We start from the raw sequence: 26,000 nt of genomic DNA on the forward strand, positions 1-26,000 counted from the left end.
GAGAGCAGAGAGTGTGCAAGCATATGGGGAAAAACAGGAGACAGAGGAGAAAAGACCCTGAGTTTGATTCAAAGACTTGAAGACATGATAATTATAAAGTGCCCACAGTATATCCAGGCAGAGCTACCTGTGGGAACTCAGGACAGGCACAGCAGTTGCCCACACACTGATGGGTGCCATCACGGGGTGAGAGTCTATATGACCAAGGAACTCCAAAATGTGCCACCCTAAAAATATGTCTAGCAGAGTATTCATCTGAATAAAATTCCATTACAGTGAAAGAATTAGGAGGTCCCCTTAATTTATTAATGAGATTCTCCAGGCAAGCACTCAGTTTGCCAGTAAGGAACAACTATAAATTTAGAAGATGCTAAAAGCGAGTATCTGTTGAAAAGCTCCAGTTAGACTGCCAAGTTCAAACATGGGTTCCATCAGCCACCAGTTGTGGGTAAGTTCATTGTTCTCCGTGAGCCTCAGTTTGTTCATCTACAGAATGGAAAGAACGAGGTGCTATGAAGATTAAATGAGAAGATCTGTGTAAATGCTTAGGGCAGAGTCTGGCACTCAGTAAACAATAAATGTCAGCTGCCATCACCAGACCCATTTTCATCACTACAACCACCCCTTGCACCACTAAGATTACTACTTGGTTATTTGGATGATCAGGTGAGATCAGTATTTTGTTAAATGTAAACTGCTATTTGTAATCATATACAAATATTAGCTCTCAGTATCAATGAATACTTGATTTTCCTAAAAAAAATTGCCTCAAATGAACCCATTTTTGATGTTTATGTAGAATACATTTCTCTAGATGGGACTGCATCTTACCTACAAATGATTTCAGGGCCCTTATAAGAGAACCATAAACAAAACCTAATAATCAAAACTCAGCACAGAGGCCAAAATTCAGTCTTTACCAACGATGAATTTTAGTAAGCATCACCTAGAAGGTCTGCCTCCTCAGGGAACCATTCACCTCACTCATTTTTCTCAGTCCTGCCTTCAGTGTTCCAGAAGAGGGCACCCGTGTGCGAGGCAGTGTACAGAGACTGACCAAGCTCACCAACGGAATGAGACAGGCTGAACGTGCCTTAGTAGCACTAATTTCCAGGAAACAATTGGACTCGTCACCCTTCTACAGGTTCAGACTCCTCTGGGCATGATCCAAAAGACAGGGGTTTTCACTTTTTTGCTTTTGGGGGTTGTTTTGTTTTTCTATACTAGGCTGCAGCTTTTCTGGGCCAGCTCTCAAATAAGCATGTAATACCTGCAATACTATCAACTTTAATACAACCACATTATAAAAATTTGAAATGAATCATTTGCAAAGCAACTATTTCTAAATGTTGAGCATGAAAACTAAGGAGAAAAAAAAATGATGCAAAAACATTTACACGTTCACTCTTTGCACAGAAGCTTCTTTGTGCAAAGTGGGATCAATGAATCCCAATTCCGGTGGGCAGGAAAGGAAGAGTGAATCATTTGCAGATAAACTAACTTGTTTTCCTGAGATACTCTTAAAATGTCATTGGAATTCTGAGTTTACAACTTTCATGAGAAACGCTTTTGGCTATGTTGCTTCACTGCCTTGATATGGCATTAAAAATTTCTGATAACACCATATCACTCTCTACCCTGACAAAAGAAAATAAAGGGGCAACTGCATTCCACTCCCTTGTAAACTAATAAGTAGATGGTCTGAAGCTGATCATCTCCTTTAATAATGTGATTAAAATACACTGCACAGGGAGGCACAGCCAAGATGGCAGTGTGGGAAGACACGGCATTGGAGTCTCCCCACAACCAGGGCACCTGCCGGCCATTGGGGGGGACTATGATGACCAAGGAGACGGGAGGAAGCCCCAAGTGAACCAGTAGGAGGTAGGGGGGACTGAGCGGGGAGGAGAAGTGGAGGCCAGACAGGATCGGCACCCCTGAGGCTGGGAAGATCAGGAGAGGCAGGGGGGAGGGACCCTCCAGGAGGAGTGGGAGAGGAGTGGAGGGCGATCTTCTGGCCCACTCGGGCCAGGGAGCCTGCTGAGCTCCCAGGCTGATCCCCTGCCCTCCAAAGCCCCTTCAGGCCGCATGGGTCCCTGGGGGCACAGGAGGGAGGCTGAGGAGATCAGAAGAGGCAGGCGGGAGGAACCATCCAGGACGGGAGGAGCAGGAGAGGAGGGCGTTTGCCCCCCCACTCGAGCCCAGGAGGCCTGCTGGGCTCCCAGGTAGGGTCCCCTGCCCTCTGAGACCAGGGGTGGGGGGCACGCCTGGGCCCCTTCTGTTCCTTGAGCCTAAGCCCCACCCCCCACAGCCCCCAGGGCCTTTTCCAGCCCTGTGGGTCCTGAGCATAGGCCCTGCCCACCACCCAAACCTTGCCCTTGTTTAGGCACCGCCCTCCACAGCCAAGGCCTTTTCCCATTTTTTTTCTTTTCCCTCCCCCTCTTTTTTACTACTGTGGTACTGATGTACCTTCCAGTTGTTGATTCATCTATATTTTTAATTTTATATTCTTTTCAATATATCTGTTAGTTTCCTAGTCTAATTTTATCTTCTACTTTGTTATTGTTCTCTTTTTTGCCACCCCACGTAGCTTGCGGGATCTCGGTTCATGAGCTGGGCCTGGGCCGAAGCTCCTGCGGTGGGAGCTCCAAGTCTGAACCACTGGACTAACAGAGAACCTCAGACTGCAGGGAATATTCATTGGAGTGAGGTCTCCAGGAGATCCTCATCTTAGCACCCAGACCAAGTTCTACCCAATAGCCTACAAACTCCAGCGTTGGAAGCCTCAGGCCAAGCAACCAGTAAGACAGGAATGCAATATCATTCATTAAAAAAAAAAAAAAAAGGAAAAAAAATGAGACGGCAAAAAAGTGTGTAACAGATGAAGGAGCAAGGTAAAAACCTACAAGACCAAATAAATGAAGAGGAAATAGGCAATCTACCTGAAAAAGAATTCAGAGTGATGATAGTAAAAATGATCCAGAATCTCAGAAATAGAATGGAGGCACGGATTGAGAAAATACATGAAATGTTTAACATTTAGAAGAACTAAACAACAAACAAACAGAGATGAACAACACAGTAACTGAAATGAAAACTACATTAGAAAGAATCAAAAACAGAATAACTGAGGCAGAAGAAGAAATAAGTGAGCTGGAAGACAAAATGGTGGAAATAACTGCCAAGGAGCAAAATAAAGAAAAAAGTATTGAAGACAACCTCAGAGACCTCTGGGACAACACTAAACACACCAACATTTGAATTATAGGGGTCCCAGAAGAAGAAGAGAAAAGGAAAGGGTCTGAGAAAATATTTAAAGAGATTACAGTCAAAAACTTCTCTAACATGGGAAAGGAAATAGTCACCCAAGTCCAGGAAGCAGAGAGAGTCCCATACAGGATAAACCCTAGGAAAAACACACCCAGACACATATTAATCAAACTAACAAAAATTAAATTCAAAGAAAACATATTAAAAGCAGCAAGGGAAAAACAAAAAATAACACACAAAGGAATCCCAGTAAGGTCATCAGCTGATTTTTCAGTGGAAACTCTGCAGGCCAGAAGGCAGTGGCAGGATATACTTAAAGTGATGAAAGAGAAAAACCCATAACCAAGATTACTCTACCCAGCAAAGATCTCATTCAGGTTACATAGAGAAGTCAAAAGCTTTTCAGACAAGCAAAAGCTAAGAGAAATCAGCACCACCAAACCAGCTTTACAACAAATGCTAAAGAAACTTCTCTAGGCGGGAAACACGAGAGGAGAAAAAGACCTGCAAAAACAAACCAAAAACAATTAAGAAAATGGTACTAGGAACCTACATATCAATAACAACCTTGAACGTAAATGGATTAAATGCCCCAACCGAAAGACACAGACTGGTTGAATGGATACAAAAACAAGACCCATATATACGCTGTGTACAAGAGACACACTTCAGACCTGAAAGTGACACATACAGACTGAAAGTTAAGGGATGAAAAAAGATATTCCATGCAAATAGAAATCAAAAGAAAGCTGGAGCAACAATACTTGTATCAGATAAAATAGATTTTAAGATAAAGACTGTTACAAGACGTAAGGAGGGACACTACATAATGATCAAATGATCAGCCCAATAAGAAGATATAACAATTATAAATGTTTATGCACCCAATATAGGAGCACCTCAACATATAAGGCAAATGCTGACAACCATGAAAGGAGAAATCGACAGTAACACACTAATAGTAGGGGACTTTATCACCCCACTTACACCAATGGACAAATTATCCAAACAGCAAATAAATAAGGAAACACAAGCTTTAAATGACACAACAGACCACATAGATTTAATTGATATTTATAGAACATTTCACCAAAAGTGGCAGAATACACTTTCTTCTCGAGTGCACATGGAACATTCTCCAGGATGGATCACATCTTGGGTCAAAAGTCAAGCCTCACTAAATTTAACAAAACTGAAATCATATCAAGCACCTTTTCTAACCACAATGCTGAGACTGGAAACCACTTACAAGAAAAAAACTGTAAAAAACACAAATACATGGAGGTTAAACAGTGCACTACTAAATAACCAAGAGATCACTGAAGAAATCAAAGAAGAAATTAAAAAATACAAAGAAACAAATGTCAATGAAAAAACATGACAACCCAAATCCCATGGGATGCAGCAAAAGCAGTTCTAAGAGGGCAGTTTATAGCAATTCAATCTCACCTCAAGAAACAAGAAGAATCTCAAATAAACAATCTAACCCTACACTTAAAACAAGAGAAAGAAGAGCAAAGAAAACCCAAAGTCAGTAGAAGGAAAGAATCATAAAGATCAGAGTAGAAATGAATGAAATAGAAATGAAGAAAACAACAGCAAAGATCAATAAAACTAAAACCTGGTTCTTTGAGAAGATAAGCAAATTGATAAAATCTTAGCCAGACTGATCAAGAAAAAAAGGGAGGGGATGCAAATCAATAAAATTAGAAATGAAAAAGGAGAAATCACAACTGACACTGCAGAAATACAAAGGATTATAAGAGACTACTACAAACAACTATATGCCAAGAAAATGCACAGCCATGAAGAAATGGACAAATTCTTGGAAAGGTGTAATTTTCCAAGACTGAACCTGGAAGAATTAGAAAATATAAACAGACCTATCATAAGTAATGAAATTCAAACTGTAATTAAAAGTCTTCCAACAAACAAAAGTCCAGGACCAGAGGGCTTCACAGGCGAATTCTATCAAACATTTACAGAAGAGTTGACACCAATTCTTCTTAAACCCTTCCAAAAAACTGCAAAGGGAGAAACACTCCCAAATTCATTCTACAAAGCCACCATCACCCTGATACCAAAACCAGAAAAAGATATCACAAAAAAAGAAAATTATAGACCAATATCACTGATGAACATAGATGCAAAAATCCTCAACAAAACACTACAAACAGAATCCAACAGCACATTAAAAGGATCATACAGAATGATCAAGTGGGGTTTATCCCAGTGATGCAAGAATTCTTCAGTATAAGCAAATCAATCAATGTGATACACCACATCAACAAATTAAGGAGTAAAAACCATATGATCATCTCAATAGATGCAGAAAAAGCTTTCAACAAAATTCAACATTCATTTATGACAAAAACTCTCCAGAAAATGGGCAGAGAGGGAACTTATCTCAACATAATAAAGGCCATATATGACAAACCCACAGCAAGCATCATACTCAATGGTAAAAACTGAAAGCATTTCCACTAAGATCAGGAACAGGTCAAGGATGTCCACTCTTGCCACTCTTTTTCAACATAGTTTTGGAAGTCTGAGCCACAGCAATCAAAGAAGAAAAAGAAATAAAAGGAATACAAATTGGAAAAGACGTAAAGCTGTCACCGTTTGCCGATGACGTGATACTATACATAGAAAATCCTAAAGATGCCACCAGAAAACTACTAGAACTACTCAATGAATTCAGTAAGGCTGCAGGATACAAAATTAGTACACACAAGTCTCTGGCATTCCTATACACCAACAACGAAAAATCAGAAAGAGAAATTAAGGAAACACTGCATTTACCACTGCAACAAAAAGAATAAAACACCTAGAAATAAACCTGCCTAAGGAGGCGAAAGACTTGTACTCAGAAAACAATAAAACACTGATGAAAGAAATCAAAGATGACATAAACAGATGGAGAAATATACCATGTTCTTGGATCAGAAGAATCAACATTGTGAAAATGACTATACTACCCAAAGCGATCTACAGATTCAATGCAATCTCTCTCAAATTACCAATGGCATTCTTCACAGAATTAGAACAAAAAGTCTTGCAATTCATACAGAAACACAAAAGACCCCGAATAGCCAAAGCAATCTTGAGAAAGAAAAACGGAGTTGGAGGAATCAGGCTCCCCAACTTCAAACTATACCACAAAGCTACAGTAACCAAGACTGTATGGTACTGGCACAAAAAGAGAAATAGAGATCAATGGTACAGGATAGAATGCCCAGAGATAAACCCACGCACATATGGGCACCTAATTTACAACACAGGAGGCAAGGACACACAATGGAGAAAGACAGCCTCTTCAATAAGTGGTGCTTGGAAAATGGACAGTTACATGTAAAAGAATGAAATTAGAACACTCCCTAACATCATACACAAAAATAAACTCCAAATGGATTAAAGGCCTAAATGTAAGACCAGACACTATAAAACTCTTAGAGGAAAACATAGGAAAAACACTCTTTGACACAAACCACAGCAAGATCTTTTTTCACCCACCTCCTAGAATAACAAAAATAAAAACAAAATAAACAAATGGGACCTAATTAAACTTAAAAGCTTTTGCACAGCAAAGGAAACCATAAGCAAGACGAAAAGACAACTCTCAGAATGGGAGAAAATATTTGCAAACAAATCAACGGACAAAGAATTAATCTCCCAACTATACAAAGAGCTCATGGAGCTCAATATCAAAAAAAAAAAAAAAACAGGGCTTCCCTGGTGGCACAGTGGTTGAGAGTCCGCCTGCCGACACAGGGGACACGAGTTCGTGCCCCAGTCTGGCAAGATCCCACATGCCGCAGAGTGGCTGGGCCCGGGAGCCATGGCCGCTGAGCCTGCGCGTCCGGAGCCTGTGCTCTGCAGTGGGAGAGACCACAGCAGTGAGAGGCCCGCGTACCGAAAAATAATAATAATAATAAAAATAATTTTTAAAAAACCAAACAACCCAATTAAAAAATGGGCAGAAGACCTAAATAGACATTTTACCAAAGAAGACATACAGATCGCCAAGAGGTACATGAAAAGTTGCTCAACTTCACTAATTATCAGAGAAATGCAAATCAAAACTACAATGAGGTATCACCTCACACCTGTCAGAATGGCCATTATCAAAAAAATCTAGAAACAATAAATGCTGGAAAGGGTGTGGTGAAAAGGGAAGCCTCTTGCACTGTTGGTGGGAATGTAAATTGATACAGCCACTACGGAGAACAGTATGGAGGTTCCTTAAAAAACTAAAAATAGAACTACCATACGACCCAGCAATCCCACTACTGGGCATATACCCTGAGAAAAGCATAATTCAAAAAGAGACATGTACCACAATGTTTACTGCAGCACTATTTACAATAGCCAGGACATGGAAACAACCTAAGTGTCCATCGACAGATGAATGGTTAAAGAAGATGTGGCACATATATACAATGGAATATTTCTCAGTCATGAAAGGAAACGAAATTGAGTTATTTGTAGTGAGGTGGATGCACCTAGAGTCTGTCATACAGAGTGAAGTAAGTCAGAAAGAGACAAACAAATACCGTATGCTAACACACATATATGGAATCTAAAAAAAAAAAAAAGAAAGAAAATGGTACTGATGATCTTAGCTGCAGGGCAGGAATAAAGAGGAGGACATAGAGAATGGACCTGAGGACATGGGGTGGGAGGGGGAAGCTGGGGTGGAGTAGCATCAACATATATAAACTCCCGAATGTTAGCTGGTGGGAAGCAGCCGCATAGCACAGGGAGATCGGCTCAGTGCTTTGCGATGACCTAGAGGGGTGGGATGGGGAGGGTGGGAGGGAGGCTCAAGAGGGAGGGCATATGGGGACACGTGTATGCATATGGCTGATTTGCTTTGTTGTGCAACAGAAACTAACACAGTATTGTGAAGCAATTATACTCCAGTAAAGACCTATTAAAAAAAATACACTGCACACTCACACTCTTCAGGAAACGAAACAGTCTGAATTCAGACAACACACCTGTATTTCTACACAGAAAAACACTTGCTTATACAGGCCAAGATATCACATCCCTTCCTGTCTCTCCAAATTCAAGTTATCTAATTTTAAAAAATTTTATTTAAAGGAAGGTATAATTTATTATTCATAAGTAAATAAATAAACCAATCAGTCAATCAATCAATCATAAACTCGTCAAACACCTCCCTCCTCTGAATGAGGAGGAAGAAGGGAGGTGCTAGTTGGCCTCACAACACATGAAGAAGGACATTGTGTAAAAGGCTCTAAGTGCCAGAGCCCAGCAATCTCCCTGCTGGGGCTCAGAAAGGACACTCTTGTTGCCTAATTCAATACAACTGTTATCAGGAAAGTTTAATACCCTTAGGCAGAATACTCACTATAACGCAGAATGAGATCAAGTCCACCTTCCAAAGAAAATTTATAGAAAGAAACATCAGATATTTTAAAATTTATTTTATTGAAGTATAGTTGATTTACAATGCTGTGTTAATTCCTATTGTACAGCAAACTGATTCAGTTACATATATATACATTCTGTTTCACATTATTTTCCATTATGGTTTATCACGGGTTTTTAAAGTTAAAAAATTGCCTGGGCTAGCTCCTCTTTGCTTTTTCTCTCTGAGATTCCTACCAAATAAAAAGAGAGGAACAGACAGATAAATAATAGTCACATACAATTCCTATACAAGAAAACTAATGACAATGTCTGTTTTGGTGTAATGCTTATAACAACATTATTCCTTAGAGATTCACATTTTAATCTATCATTTAAAAAGTCATTCAAAAAGAATAAATTCCCAAACAGCCATGTGAAGACTCAGTACACACCTTATTATTACTGGTTAAATCCTAATTATCTAGTTTTTTTCTGGTTTCTTACAGTTTTTTTTTTTGCATGTCTGATTATCTGATACTTGAAAATAATCAGTTTTCTATCACTAGGGTTATATTATTGAGGAAAAGTTATGGCTAAAAAAATAATGGTTTTAAAGTACCATATTCTGGCCCTTCCTACCCCTAAGGGGAAAAAATGCTTAATTTCAACTTTAAAAATATGAAGCACTGAATTACCTTTAATCAGATCTCAAACCATCTTCCAATTATTTATATTAAGTAAATATAATAAATATAATATATAATAAATATAAATAAATATAATAAATGGATGTTCCATACATTTTAGAATGCAATGAATAATTTTTATGCAAAAACTTCTCTTCTGTCCACATTTGTGCTGAGTTGAATTAGTAATAGTATATACTCACTGGGCATCAGAAGCTGGGCAACAGAAGGTGGCCCAGGACTGGCCAGTGAGGGAATGTTTGAACTCTGACCAACATGATTGTCAACAGATACTCTACAAAGTAGATAATCCTTCCATAGATAATGACTTTGAAGTTAATACTGTAAGCAGTTTGCTACATAGTGTCATATCAAGAGTTGGTGTACCTACTCCATTCCTGTGAATCCCTGTTTCCTCCAGAACACAGGTCAAGATGCACCCAAGCCGGTCTGGGACAGCTGGCCTCTTCTACCTCACAAGCAGTAGCCAAAGAGTTAGAAGACAGATCCTAATTCAAGTTGAGTGTGTGTGTGTGTGTGTGTGTGTGTGTGTGTGTTGTTTTTTTTTTTTTTAATCTATCCCTGCTAGAGGTCTCAACTTAGAACTTACTTCTTTTTAATTTAATTTGCTTGAGAATAGCAATCATTAGGGATAAACAAGTAAAAATTAACTCATTAAACTTAAGTATTCTACCCCTAAACCAAACATTACAAGTGCTCAAAAGTATACTTGTAAACATGAAGTTAGTTTGGCCACATACCTCTGCCCCTCGCATGTCAAGGTTCTAAATAACGTTATCCAGCCAGAGAACCATATGGGTTCCACTCTCTCCTCTGTTCTCTCTTCTAACTGTTCCATCTTGTGAAGAACAAGAGGCTTTATGGATACTTTCTGTGGTTAGATATCATCCAGTTTTTACCATCTCTATTAGTGCTTTCTGCCCTCTCTTCAAATTCTTACAAATACCTGTTTCCACTGTCCCATCCGTGCGCAGCTTGGCTGCACCTCTCTGGTGCACTCAGAACTGCACATCAGCCCCCAGGCCCCTGTCCTGCTGACACATCTGCCTCGTGGCTTATAGTAAAATAATGATACCACGAAATTCTTTGTTTTTTATTCCCTCTGTTTTAGACAAGACTAGAGTTTTTTTGAAGTACTGGTTTTACAGTTAATTCTAGAAGTTTATGGCCAACTCCTGAAACATCACCATTCAAAAGGTCACAGACACTCTCTAACCAATGCCTTTTACAATAATATTTTTAAGTTTATCTAATATTTTTTAAAGCTTTTCTATATCCCACTGCACCAAGAAAACATTTAAGATAATTAGTATTAAAACTTTCTTCTCCAATTTCAAGAAAACACAAACATACCAAGTTCCAAAATGCTAAACTTTAAAATTATGGGTAAATATTCCTTGTGAGAAAAATTACAAAGTAAAGGGAGGTTACATGAATTTAAGACCAGTATTTATAATCAATACCTAACAAAATCAAATGAAAACTCTTGATTTTTCTCTAACAAAATTGAATGTTAATCTGGAGGGCTGCGTGTAAATTAATGAAGTTAGAACACTCCTTCACACCACAGACAAAAATAAACTCAAAATGGCTTAAAGACTTAAATAAAAGACATGACAACATGTCTTCTTGTCCTAGAAGAGAACATAGGCAAAACATTCTCTGACACAAATCATACCAAGGTTTTCTTAGGTCAGTCTCCCAACACAAAAACAAAAATAAACAAATAGGACCTAATCAGATTTATAAGCTTTTAAACAGCAAAGGAAAGCATCAACAAAATGAAAAGACAACATATGGTGTGGGAGAAAATATTTGCAAACAATGCAACCAACAAGGCTTAATTTCCAAAATATACAAACAGCACGTACAGCTCAATATCAAAAAAAAAAAGCTCCAATTCAATCAAAACGTGAGCAGAACATCTAAATAGATATTCTCCAAAGACGACATACAGATGGCCAACAGGAGCATGAAAAGATGCTCAACATCGCTAATTATTAGAGAAATGCAAATCAAAACTACAATGAGGTATGCACCTCACACCAAACAGAATGGTCATCATCAAAAAGACTACAAATAATAAATGCTGGAGAGGTTGTGGAGAAAAAGGAACCCTCCTACACTGTTGGTGGGAATGTAAATTGGTGCAGCCACTGTGGAGAACAATATGGAGGTTCCTTAAAAAACTAAAAATTGAGTTACCATATGATCCAGCAATCCCACTCCTGGGCATACATATGGAAAAGATGAAAACTCTAATTTGAAAAGACACATGCACCCCAATGTTCATAGCAGCACTATTTACAATAGTCAAGACATGGAAGCAACCTAAGTGTCCATCGACAGATAACTGGATAAAGAAGATGTGGTATATATATATATATATACAATGGAATATTACCGAGCCATAAAAAAGAATGAAATAATGCCATTTGCAGCAACATGGATGGACCTAGAGATTATCATACTAAGTGAAGTAAGTCAGACAAAGACAAATATCACGATATCACTTACATGTGGAACCTAAATGAACCTATTTACAAAACAGAAAGAGACTCACAGACACAGAAAAGAAATGGTTACCAAAGGGGAAAGGGGAGGAGGGATAATTTAGGATTTTGGAATTAACAAATTCACACTACTGTATATGAAACAGATAAACAAGAAGGTCCTACTGTATAGCGCAGCAAACTATATTCAATATCTTGTAATACCCTATAATGGAAAATAATCTGAAAAAATATATGTAACTTATATATGTATAACTGAATCACTCTGCTGTACACCAGAAACTAATACAACATTGTAAACCAACTTCACTTCAATTAAAAAGAAAAAAACTGAATATTAATAATTTCTCTCACTTGTTGACCAGTTTCTGTGGAAATGAAGAATATTTCCCCCGGTAATTCAAACACTGCTCCATACTGCTTTAATACCAAACTTTTGGACTTTTACACACACATACACAAATAACCCGCCTACACACACACACACACACACACACACACACACACACACAGAGCTTACTCCATATGGCTTATGAACTTCTATGCCCATGGCTTCAAGTAATTTTTTGAACCATAATCTATTCCATCACTTCAAACTTCATTTTGAGGAAGGGATAGGAGGAAAAGAAAATTTTCCTCGAGGACAAATACACTCCATACTATAAAAAATAGGAATGGCCAGTAAGCTGAGTATTCTTTAACTTCTAAACCCACCCCTTGCAGATTCACAATGCAGGTGAGTACTCTTCGTACTAAAGACTTAGAAGTTCTTCAGAAAAGAGTTTTACTTTGTTTAACCTTGATAAAATCACTTTTGTTGTTTTGTTTTGTTTACTACCCTTTTAATTTCTATCCTACATGGAACACACACTCTGTGAAACATGCATTCAAAGTTTCACTAAGCTATTCAATTTACAAAATAAGATGCTTTTTTACCAGACAAACTTAGGTTTGGGAGGAGCCATGAGAGGGTCTCCAGTGGCCTGAAACTACTAGATGGCCCAGGCTGAGCGAGCATCAGACTTCAAAGAAGAAAAGCAAAGAGAGGGAGAAGATTTGGTCATATATACACCTTAAAAAGGAATCACCACGCACAGCCCCAGACAGCACCTGTCCATCCAGCCCAGTTCCTCGGAGGGTGTCACTGGGCATCACTTGAGAGGAGGGGGGCAAACCTGTGTCCCTTCTTCAGTACTACAGTCCATCCCCCAGAGTGTGTTCCTAACACCCTTTCACCCCACCACACTCTTAAGAGCAATACCCCATGACACGGTGCAAGAAAAAAAGCAGAAACATCCTCAAACTCAACTTTTAAAATGGCAAGAGGGAATGACCTAGCTGTGATGTCCTGGGCCAATATCCCCCTAGTGACAGTCCCTCTGCTTCCTTACCTAAATACCATAAGGTGCGGATGTGATGCACTTAGCAATTCCCAACTATCTGCTGCAAGAAGCTGCATATCAGAGATGAACCCAGAAGGCAGCATGCACTTAGATTTTGTGACTTTCAGAGAACACAGCCATTTCAGAATGAAATTCACCATAGAAATATAAAATATACTGTCCTCACTAGTACATTAACTTCATATAGATCTTGTCTTTTTTATAAAATAAAAAATACGTATCAGGGACTTCCCAGGTGATCCACTGGTGAAGAATCCGCCTTACAATGCAGGGGACGCAGGTTCGATCCCTGGTCAGGGAACTAAGATCCCACATGCCGCCACAACTACAGAGCCCACGCACTCTGGAACCCGCGTGCCAGAACTACAGAGCCCATGTGCCCTGGAGCCTACGCACCACAACTAGAGAGAGAAAACCCACACGCCACGACTAGAGAGAAGCCCACGCGCTGCAACAAAAGATCCCACATGCTGCAACGAAAATCCCACGTGCCGCAACTAAGATCCGACGCAGCCAAAAGTAAATAAAATAAATAAATAATAAGTAAATCTAAAAAAAAAATACATGTCAGATGACCCAGTTCAGATATTTTAAAGTTTAGAGAACAAGAGCATGTGCTTGCCCACCCTTCTCCTGAGTCCTGGCACCTCTGAGCTCCTATCTCAGCATATACACTCACTCAAAGATGATCATTCAACCCAGTCATTCAGCTCTATGAAGTTTTTATTTATGCTTTATTTTTAATTTTATTTCTGAAGTATATGATAAGTAATATCACTCTGGTTTTATGTGGCAGTAAGAGAAAGAGGGAGGGGGGAAGGAGGACAAAGAAATGAAAACACTAAGCCAAGAGCCAGAAAAACTCCCAAGAAGCCAAAAAAAAAAAAAAAACAATCCTACCTGTCTGGAGCTTCCATTTGGAGGACACACTCCTTCCTTTGGGATCTGAAGAAAACAGAATGTCCTTTGGTACCACTCTTAAAATTCATTTTTAAATTTCTCCTTCAACTACACAGTCAAATCACCGAGACAGTTTTACTTTCACATTCTGAATTCCTATCCTTGGAACTAGGGCTGATAAAATAAAACCTAAATACACTTTAAGTCAATCTCGCCAGTCCTCTCAAAAGATCTTTACCCCAACCACTTAAAGTAAGAAAATACCAGTCAAGTAACAAAAATAGCAAAGGTGTGATTTCTCCCCTCCCCTTTACGCACCAGAGGTGTTAAAGGTCCTGCCCTACTGGAGATCAGCCTGGCTTTTTGGTCCTGCCACGGGAGATCCTAAATTCTGCAATTTGCTGCAATGCCACCAGCCCCAAGTCACCGAAGAGCTGACGTTTCTGCACCTTGTCACAGTGTTGTCACATGCTAGTCACTTCAGAGCAACCAAAAGACTTGCAGAAGCAATTCCCATTGGTACCACTTAAAACTTGCCAAAGTTTGCGGAAAGCTCATTATTAAAAATGTGGATACCACTACCTGCTCTCTCCCCTTACAGTTACAGATGGTGCTTTACACTACACACACCCATGTTCATAAATGTTTACTAATATCTGGGGATAAGGCCTGGAAAGCACTACATATCAATTTAATGGAGGGAAAAAAAGTGAGGCTCAGAAAGACTAAATGACTTTCCCAAAGACACAAAGCTCCTTAGATACAAAACTGGAATTGAACCCACATCTGTCTTGAATCCTAGAGTATTTTCCACAGTAAACAATCCACTGCACTAATATAAACCTTGAATAAAACTGAAAGGCAAAGCCACTAAGGAAAAAAATTACGGGTCTGGAGACTCAAACAGACCTAGTCTCAGGTCTCAGTCCCAGCAAGTTGTGTCACCTCTCTCAGCCTCAGTTTCCTCATCTGCAAATAATGAGGATCATAATACCTGCCTTAAAAATCAGTCACTCAAAAATAGTGTTTACTATTAAAAATTTTTAAAGATTTCAGTGGTTTCTCTTTCCCAGAATTCTTAACTTTACAAAATAGAAATAGAAAAAAAGTTCCCCACAACTCACCAGAATAAATCTAAGAGCTATGTACCAATGCCTAAAGCACATACTTCATTATCCATGATAAACGTTGGCAAAGAAATCTGCAGTGGTTGGAGGGAGCAGTTCATAAAAGAAGAACAAGATAAGTGCTTTGTTCAACACATACCTGACTGTGATACGGACACTGGGAAGCAGCAAACCAGCCCCAAGTCAGAGCACCAGGAACATACAGTGCGCCCGGGCTTACACCAATCCAGCGCCACCTCTTTAACGAAGACTTTCAACAAACAAGGGCCAAGAGTCACCCTCTTTCCATGTGTCCCCCAAAACAGTATTCCATAAAACCCTAGTGCTTCAGGCTATGGAAATTAGAGCTGTACAAAAAACAAAAACACTTTTTACCTTTCCAGCATTTCTCAAAGTTATCTGACATGAATCCTTTTGTGCCAAGAACATCTATTAATACCTAGAGAAATACAATTCGGAAAACCCTGACTTACTGCTATGCTGTCATATACTAGCACAGTTTCTCAAATATATGTGTGCGTTAGAATCACCCGGGAAAATGTTATAAAGGCAACTTCTCCAGCCCTACCCCAGACCTAAAGTTTGAGAACCAAAGGGTTACTTATATTTCAAATAAGCATCACAGGCTATAACAAATTTAAAACTGCTGTACCAGTAGTTTGAGCATTATCAGTTATCTCTCATTGTAAAGACCACCAGTAGCTCTCAAAATTCGATACCTGTTAGAGTCACCTGGGAAGCTCATTTAAAAACACATATCACTGGGCATCACCCCTAAAAATTCAGATTGACAGGCTCTGGGCTGCAGTCCAGTTTGAGAATCACACCTATAGAAAGTTTAACTGAAAGTTCAATGTCTGCTGGCTATAAGCATCCTCACCCTAACCTTTATATTCTGTGAGGGTAAGTAACAATTAAGGATATGAGTGCTGAGGGGAATGGAGCCCTGCTCATGGGGAAGAAGTATCAATAACTCAAAGAGTTTCAATATTATTTTGAATGAAGATGATTTCAGTATTTGCTTTAGGATAAGAAATGATGATTCATACTTTGAACATTACACTTTAACTGATCAGTATTTTTGATGGACTGAGAATGACCTGTGGAAATCTGATCTCTTTCCTAGCCTCCATGGGCAGCTCATTGCTGTATTTAAAACTACTGGCAGAATCAGAATATCAGACAGGATCTGTGTAGTTGATATACAGCCACTTTGTCTGGTCGGATGTCTAGGTTCTTCCGTATTTTCTCCCATTATAGCAAAAGATACTGTGTGATTGTTTAATTTTATGTATCTTGACTGTGCCCCAGCATGCCCATATACATGGTTGAACATTATTTCTAGGAGTGTCTGTGAGGGTGTTTCTGGAAGGGATTAACACTTGAATTAGTGAAATGAGTAAAGCAGACGTCCCTCCTCAATGAGGGGCAGAGGAGATCATCCAGTCCACTGAGGGCCTCAATAAAACCAAAAGGGGGAAGAAGGCAGAGTGTCACCCACCCCTGCCTGACTGCTGAACTGGGACATCAATATTCTCCTGCCCTCATCACTCCTGGCCTTCAAACTCAGATTAGAACGTACAGCATCAGCACTCCAGCTCCACGGTCTTTAAACTACACCACCAGCATGCCCGGGTCTCCAGAGGGCAGATCGTGGAACTTCTCAGCAAGCCAATTCGTTATAATAAATCTCACTCTTTACATGAGATTTTATTGATTCTATTTCTCTGAAGAACCCTGATTAATAAAGGTACACTACACTCAACATGAATTGGTACAATTGTTGGATCCAAACAGAATAAGATCAGCAGCAATTTTCCTTCTAACTTAAGTCCGACTTCTTGTAGGACTCACCAAATGGTATAATGTCTTATTATTTTATACTCCTTGTGATGTAAATGACTTCCTTCTGTACCTTTCTCTTAGAGAAATAAAAATGTTACTGTTAAGGAGGAATAGAGTTATATTACACACAACTGACTCCAGAAACACGTGCTGTGTTATCACTGAAGTTTGAGAATGAATGTCAGCCTGGGCAAAGGCCCTCTGGAAAATTTTTGAAGGTTTTGGTTTGTTTTTTGTTTGTTTGTTTGTTTGTTTTGCGGTACACGGGCCTCTCACTGTTGTGGCCTCTCCCGTTGCGGAGAGCACAGGCTCCAGACGCACAGGCTCAGCGGCCACGGCTCACGGGCCTAGCCACTCCGTGGCATGTGGGATCTTCCCGGACCGAGGCACGAACCCGTGTCCCCTGCATCGGCAGGCAGACTCTCAACCACCGCGCCACCAGGGAAGCCCTGGTTTGTATTTTTAAAAAATCCTATTCTGGCTATACATACCCAAGGGTCAAGTTCCATTTTATACTCACAACTCTGATATGAATATTTCTATTCAGAGAGAGTATGTCTTCTATCTTTCAGATGTACTGTAAGTTCTGAGCTATAAGCACTGTAAGACAATTAACATCAGCTCACACTAAAGTGACAGAAAGAGTATGATGGCTGTGACGCTGTTTTATACAATGTTAACATCACGGTTAAGAGCAGAGGCTTAAGGCCCTGCAGAGATCAAGAGGGTGGAATAAAAGGACATGGAGCTCACCCCCTCCCACAAATGCACCAGAAATACATCTACCTGTGGAGCAGTTCTCACAGAACACCTAATGACACTGGCAGAAGACCTCACAAAACCAAAGCTGCAAGAAAGAAAACCACCTAACTAGGCAGGAAGAAATGAACAGGGATGGGACCTATGACTCTGGGAGGGAGCTGTGAGAGAAGAAAGGTTCCCTCACCCTCTGAACCCCCTTCGCAGCTGGGAGATCAGCTGGGACAGACAGAGCCAAAGAGTCTCAGAGGAGAGTGCAGCAGCTGGCCTGCAGCAGGCAGGACAAAGAGAGACCAGCACAGACGGTCCTGGCCACCTTGCTGCACTCCCCAGCCCGAGACACATGACTGAAACTCCAGCTTCAGCGAACAGACCCAGGGACAGGACTGGGGTTGGCTGTGCAGAGACAACCCAAAGGGCCCGGAGTGTGGTCCAGGCTGCAGGTGGAGGGGTGTGTGCTGGACAGAGCCTAGTGCACCACGGGAGCTCCACTGTCAACTCACACAGGAAGGGGTGGAACGCGATCCAGTCACAGCAGCCTCATTCTCAGTGTGCTCATGGGCAGGCACGGCTCCGCCTCTACAAGCTCTGGGAGCACACAAGCACAGGCGGGTTGCCCACACGCAAAGACAGGGCTGAAATCTGAGCCAATTCCTGCAGTTGCGCAACTTCAGAGGATTTATGCCACCAGGAGGTTTGTGAGCGCAGCGCTGGCAGGACATTCAAGCAGATGACAGGCACCCCCCTGGGTGGAACAGGACCAGTGTCGGCAGTGGTGGGCTTTATGGGCAGGCACACGCAAAGGCGGGGCTGGGGTTTGGGCTGATTCCCTGCACTACCACAGCAGGTCCAGGGGCGCCACTGCAGTGTGTCCAGGTGCCGGACTTCGGCAGATCTGCATCTGCAGCTTTCTGAGCGCAGCACCTGAGGGACATTTGGGCCGACTGCCAGAATTCTCACGACTAAGGCAGGCCGGCAATGACAAGAACAGTGTACTTTGTGAGCGCACACAAGAGGTAACAGGTGACATCAGAGTACACTTCCCAAAGGACAACTCCTGCAGAGGAACACTCAGTGGCTGCTCTCGCAGCGGGAGTGCTCCAGTCCTGCCTACCTCACACAGCAGCTCAGAACCGGGTCTAGGGATGTCTGCTCCAGCAACTGGGAAGCAGACCCTGCTGCTGACAGTGCTGTGACAACCACAGAGGAAAGAGGAGGACCCACCCAAAATCCAGGGCAGGCTCTGGTCACCACAACACTAATCACACCCACTCTCAAGGGGATAAGAGCCAGCACACCCTGAGGAAAGATGTGGCAAGCATCCATACTAAAAACGGCCCTCACACCAAAAATAATAGACTCATGCAGGCTACCCAGGGAAGCTCCCACATAAAAACAGTAGATAACTGTTTCAAGACCACAGTAGATAACTGTTTCTTCTAAATTTATACAGTGCGAGAAAAATGAGTAACATGAAGAAGCAGACGAACCAACCCAAATAAAAGACCACGAGAAAGTCCCCGAAATAACAGTGAAATTGACCACTCCAGTCCACTAGACCCAAAGTCCAAAAAGGAGATGATAAAAGTGCTGAAAGAACGAAGAAAGGCTGTAGATAGAAATGCAGACCACTGTAACGAGGAACCAGAAACTATGAGGAGGAGCTGATCAAAAATAGACAGCTCGGGCTTCCCTGGTGGCACAGTGGTTGAGAGTCCGCCTGCCAATGCAGGGGACATGGGTTCGTGCCCCGGTCCGGGAAGATCCCACATGCCACGGAGTGGCTGGGCCCATGAGCCATGGCCGCTGAGCCTGCACGTCCGGAGCCTGTGCTCCACAGCGGGAGAGGCCACAGCAGTGAGAGACCCGCATAACACACACACACACACACACACACACAAACAGACAGCTCAACTGCCGAGACGAAAATAAAGATAAAGGCAATAAATAGCAAGCTAAGTAATGGAGAACAATGAATAAGCAATCCGGAAGACAAAATAATGAAAACCACTCCATCAGAACAGCAGACAGAAAGACAAATGGAGTGGGGGGAGGGATTGGTTCAAGATGGTGGAGTAGAAGGATGTGCTCTCACTCCCTCTTGTGAGAACACCAGAATCACAACTAACTGCTGAACAATCATCGACAGGAAGACACTAGAACTCACCAAAAAAGATACCTCACATCCAAAGACAGAGGAGGAGCCACAATGAGATGGTGGCGGGGTGGGGGGGCGCAATCACAATAAAATCAAATCCCATAACCACTGGGTGGGTGACTCACAAACTGGAGAACACTTATACCACAGAAGTCCACCCACTGGAGTGAAGTTTCTGAGCCCCACATCAGGCTTCCCAACCTGGGGGGCCGGCAACGGGAGGAGGAATTCCTAGAGAATCAGACTTTGAAGGCTAGCGGGATTTGACTAGAGGACTTTGACAGGACTGGGGGAAACAGAGACTCCACTCTTGGAGGGCACACACAAAATAGTGTGTGCATCGGGACCCAGGAGAAGGAGCAGTGACCCTGTAGGAGACTGAACCAGACCTACCTGATACTGTTGGAGGGTCTCCTGCAGAGACAGGGGGTGGCTGTGTCTCACCATGAGGACAAGGACACTGGCAGCAGAAGCTGTGGGAAGTACTCCTTGGCGTGAGCGCTTCCAGAGTCCGCCATTAGCCCCAACAAAGAGCATGGGTAGGCTCCAGTGTTGGGTCGCCTCAGACCAAACAACCAACAGGGAGGAAACTCACCCCACACATCAGCAGACAAGCAGATTAAAGTTTTACTGAGCTCTGCCCACCAGAGCAACAGCCAGCTCTACCCACCACCAGTCCCTCCCATCAGGAAACTTGCACAGCCCTCTTAGATAGCCTTATCCACCAGAGGGCAGACAGCAGAAGCAAGAAGAACTACAATCCTGCAGCCTGTGGAACAAAAACCACATTCACAGAAAGATAGACAAGATGAAAAGGCAGAGCGCTATGTACCAGATGAAGGAACAAGATAAAACCTCAGAAAAACAACAAAATGAAGTGGAGATAGGAAACCTTCCAGAAAAGAAATTCAGAATATTGATAGTGAAGCTGGTCCAGGACCTGGAAAAAGAATGAAGGCAAAGATTGAGAAGATGCAAGAAATGTTTAACAAAGACCTAGAAGGATTAAAGAACAAACAAACAGAGATGAACAATACAATAACTGAAATGAAAAATATACTAGAAGGAATCAATAGCAGAATAACTGCGGCAGAAGAACAGATAAGTGACCTGGAAGACAGAAGGGTGGAATTCACTGCCGCAGAATAGAATAAAGAAAAAAGAATGAAAGGAAATGAAGACAGCCTAAGAGACCTCTGGGACAACATTAAACACAACAACATTCGCATTATAAGGATCCCAGAAGGAGAAGAGAGAGAGAAAGAACCAGAGAAAATATTTGAAGAGATTATAGTAGAAAATTTCCCTAACATGGGAAAGTAAATAGCCACCCAAGTCCAGGAAGCGCAGCGAGTCCCATACAGGATAAACCCAAGGAGAAGCACGCCGAGACACACAGTAATCAAATTGGCAAAAATTAAAGACAAAGAAAAATTATTGAAAGCAGCAATGGAAAAACAACAAATAACATACAAGGGAACTCCCATAAGGTTAACAGCCGATTTCTCAGCAGAATCTCTACAAGCCAGAAGGGAGTGGCACGATATACTTAAAGAGATGAAAGGGAATAATCTACAACCAAGATTACTCTACCCAGCAAGGATCTCATTCAGATTCAATGGAGAAATCAAAAGCTTTACAGACAAGCAAAAGCTAAGGCAATTCAGCATCACCAAACAAGCTCTACAAAAAATGCTAAAGGAACTTCTCTAAGTGATAAAAACAAGAGAAGAAAAGGACCTACAAAAACAAACCCAAAACAATTAAGAAAATGGTAACAGGAACATACATATCGATAATTACCTTAAACATGAATGGATTAAATGCTCCAACCAAAAGACACAGGCTCGCTGAATGGATACAAAAACAAGACCCAATATATATGCTATCTACAATAGACCCACTTCACACCTAGGGACACATTCAGACTGAAAGTGAGGGGATGGAAAAAGATATTCCATGCAAATGGAAATCAAAAGAAAGCTGGAGTAGTAATACTCATATCAGGCAAAACAGACTTTAAAATAAAGAATGATACAAGAGACAAGGAAGGAAACTACATAATGATCAAAGGATCAATCCAAGAAGAAGATATAACAATTATAAATATATATGCACCCAACATAGAGGCATCTCAATACATAAGGCAACTGCTAACAGCGATAAAAGAGGAAATCGACACTAACACAATAATAGTGGGGGACTTTAACACCTCACTCACAAAACTGGACAGATCATCCAAACAGAAAATTAATGAGGAAACACAACCTTTAAATGACACAACAGACCAGATAGATTTAATTGATATTTATAGGACATTCCATCAAAAAACAGCAGATTACACTTTCTTCTCAAGTGCACACTGAACATTCTCCAGGATAGATCACATCTTGGATCACAAATCAAGCCTCAGTAAATTTAAGAAAATTGAAATCATATCAAGCATCTTTTCTGACCAAAATGCTATGAGATTAGAAATCAATTACAGGGAAAAAAACGTAAAAATCACAAACACACAGAGACTAAACAATACATACTAAATAACCAAGAGATCATTGAAGAAATCAAAGAGGAAATCAAAAAATACCTAGAGACAAATGACAATGAAAACACGACAATCCAAAACCTATGAGATGTGGCAAAAGCAGTTCTAAGAGGGAAGTTTATAGCAACACAATCCTATCTCAAGAAACAACAAACATCTCAAATAAACAACCTAACCTTACACCTAAAGGAACTAGAGAAAGAAGAACAAACAAAACCCAAAGTTAGCAGAAGGAAAGAAATCGTAAAGATCAGAGCAGAAATAAATAGAATAGAAACAAAGAAGACAAGAGCAGAGATCAACAAAACTAAAAGCTGTTCCTTTGAGAAGATAAACAAAATTGATAAACCAATAGCCAGACTCATCAAGAAAAAGAGGGAGAGGACACAAATCAATAAAATCAGAAATGAAAAAGGAGAAGTTACAACAGACACCACAGAAATACAAAGCATCATAAGAGACTACTACAAGCAAATCTATGGCAATAAAACGGACAACCTGGAAGAAACGGACAGATTCTTAGAAAGGTATAACCTTCCAAGACTGAACCAGGAAGAAATAGAAAATATGAACAGACCAATCACAAGTAGTGAAATTGAAACAGATTAAAATTTTTCCAACAAACTGAAGTCCAGGACCAGATGGCTTCACAGGTGAATTCTATCAAACATTTAGAGAAGAGCCAACATCCATCCTTCTCAAGCTCTTCCAAAAACTTGCAGAGGAAGGAACATTCCCAAACTCATTCTATGAGGCCACCATCACCCTGATACCAAAACCAGACAAAGATACTACAAAAAAAGAAAATTACAGACCAATATCACTGATGAATATAGCTGCAAAAATCCTCAAGAAAATGCTAGCAAACAGAATCCAACAACACATTAAAAGGATCATACACCATGATCAAGTGGGATTTTATCTCAGGGATGCAAGGATTCTTCAATATATGCAAATCAATCAATGTGATACACCATATTAACAAACTGAAGAAGGAAAACTGTATGATCATCTCAATAGATGCAGAAAAAGCTTTTGACAAAATTAAACACCCATTTATGATAAAAAAAACTCTCCAGAAAGTGGGCATAGAGGGCACCTACCTCAACATAATAAACACCATATATGACAAATCCACAGCAAACACCAGTCTCAGTGGGGAAAAACTGAAAGCATTTCCTCTAAGATCAGGAACAAGAAAAGGCTGTCTACTCTCACCATTAGTATTCAACATAGTTTTGGATGTCTTAGCCACGGCAATCAGAGAAGAAAAAGAAATAAAAGGAATACAAACTGTAAAAGTAGAAATAAAACTGTCACTGTTTGCAGATGACATGATACTACATATAGAGAATCCTAAAGATGCCACCAGGAAACTAGTAAAGCTAATCAATGAATTTGGCAAAGTTGCAGGATACAAAATTAATGCACAGAAATCTCCTGCATTCCTATACACTAATGATGAAAAATCTGAAAGAGAAATTAAAGAAACACTCTCATTTACCATTGAAACAAAAAGAATAAAATACCTAGGAGTAAACCTACCTAGGGAGACAAAAGACCTGTATGCAGAAAACTGTAAGACACTGCTGAAAGAAATTAAAGATGATACCAACAGATGGAGAGATATACCATGTTCTTGGATTGGAAGAATCAATATTATGAAAATGACTATACTACCCAAAGCAATCTACAGATTCAGTGCAGTCCCTATCAAATTATCAATGGCATTTTTTACAGAACTAGAACAAAAAATCTTAAAATCTGTATGGAGACACAAAAGACCCTGAATAGCCAAAGCGGTCTTGAGGGAAAAAAACGGAGCTGGAGGAATCAGACTCCCTGACTTCAGACTATACCACAAAGCTACAGTAATCAAGACAATATGGTACTGGCACAAAATCAGAAATATAGATCAATGGAACAGAACAGAAAGCCCAGAGATAAACGCACGCACCTATGGTCAACTAATCTATGACAAAGGAGGCAAGGATATACAATGGAGAAAAGACAGTCTCTTCAATAAGTGGTGCTGGGAAAACTGGACAGCTACATGTAGTAAAAGAATGATATTAGAACACTCCCTAACACCATGCACAAAAATAAACTAAAACTGGATTAGAGACCTAAATGTAATGTAAGATGGGACACTACAGAACTCTTAAAGGAAAACATAGGAAGAACACTCTTTGACATAAATCACAGCAAGATCTTTTTTGATCCACCTCCTAGAGTAATGGAAATAAAAACAAAAATAAACAAATGGGACCTAATGAAACTTAAAAGCTTTTGCAAGACAAAGGAAAGTACAAACAAGACAAAAAGACAACCCTCAGAATGGGAGAAAATATTTGCAAACGAATCAACCGCCAAAGGATTAATCTCCAAAATATATAAACAGCTCATGCAGCTCAATATTAAAAAAACAGACAACCCAATCAAAAAATGGGCAGAAGACCTAAATAGACATTTCTCCAAAGAAGACATACAGATGGCCAAGAAGCACATGAAAAGCTGCTCAACATCACTAAATATTAGAGAAATGCAAATCAAAACTACAATGAGGTATCACCTCACACCAATCAGAATGGGCATCATCAGAAAATCTACAAGCAACAAATGCTGGAGAAGGTGTGGAGAAAAGAGAACGCTCTTGCACTGTTGGTGGGAATGTAAATGGATACAGCCACTATGGAGGAGAGTATGGAGGTTCCTTAAAAAACTAAAAATAGAATTACCATATGACCCAGCAAGCCCACTACTGGGCATATACACAGAGAAAACCATAATTCAAAAAGACACATGCACCCCAATGTTCACTGCAGCACTATTCACAATAGCCAGGACATGGAAGCAACCTAAATGCCCATTAACAGACGAATGGATAAAGAAGATGTGGTATATATATACAAAGGAATATTACCCAGCCATAAAAAGGAACGAAATTGGGTCATTTGTAGAGACATGGATGGATCTAGAGACTGTCATACAAAGTGAAGTAAGTCAGAAAGAGAAAACAAATATCGTATATTAACACATATATGTGGAACCTAGAAAAATGGTACAGATGAACCGGTTTGCAGGGCAGAAATTGAGACGCAGATGTAGAGAACAAATGTATGGACATCAAGGATGGAAAAGGGGGGGTGTGATGATTTGGGAGATTGGGATTGGCAGGTATATACTAATATGTGTAAAATGGATAACTAATAAGAACCTGCTGTATAAAAAAAGACATAGAAAAAAATAAAAGCAATATACGAGAACTATGGATATTATAAAGCATGCCAATCTATACATAATAGGGATCTCAGAGGTAGAAAAAAGAGAAAAAAAGAATCAAAAATGTATTTGAAGAAATTATGACTGAAAACTTCCCAAACCTAAAGGAGGA

The 26,000-nt window shown here is 40.4% G+C and overlaps 1 protein-coding gene across 8 annotated transcripts in view; it reads right to left on the reverse strand.

Annotated features, from left to right (window-relative positions):
- Nucleotides 1-26,000, reverse strand: part of PSD3 (pleckstrin and Sec7 domain containing 3) — a 559,242-nt gene that overhangs the window by 303,229 nt on the left and 230,013 nt on the right. For 7 of the 8 annotated variants that reach the window (XM_081221103.1, XM_081221100.1, XM_081221108.1 and 4 more), the window contains one exon: nt 14,173-14,217. The exons of the other annotated variant lie outside the window; for it this stretch is intronic. In XM_081221103.1, coding sequence (XP_081077229.1) covers nt 14,173-14,217 — 45 coding nt within the window. The remainder of the gene's footprint in view (nt 1-14,172; nt 14,218-26,000) is intronic. 8 annotated transcript variants of the gene reach the window in all.

The sequence above is a fragment of the Mesoplodon bidens genome (assembly GCF_964165515.1).
Source record: "Mesoplodon bidens genome assembly, chromosome: 20".
In the NCBI taxonomy this organism is placed as follows: domain Eukaryota; kingdom Metazoa; phylum Chordata; class Mammalia; order Artiodactyla; family Ziphiidae; genus Mesoplodon; species Mesoplodon bidens.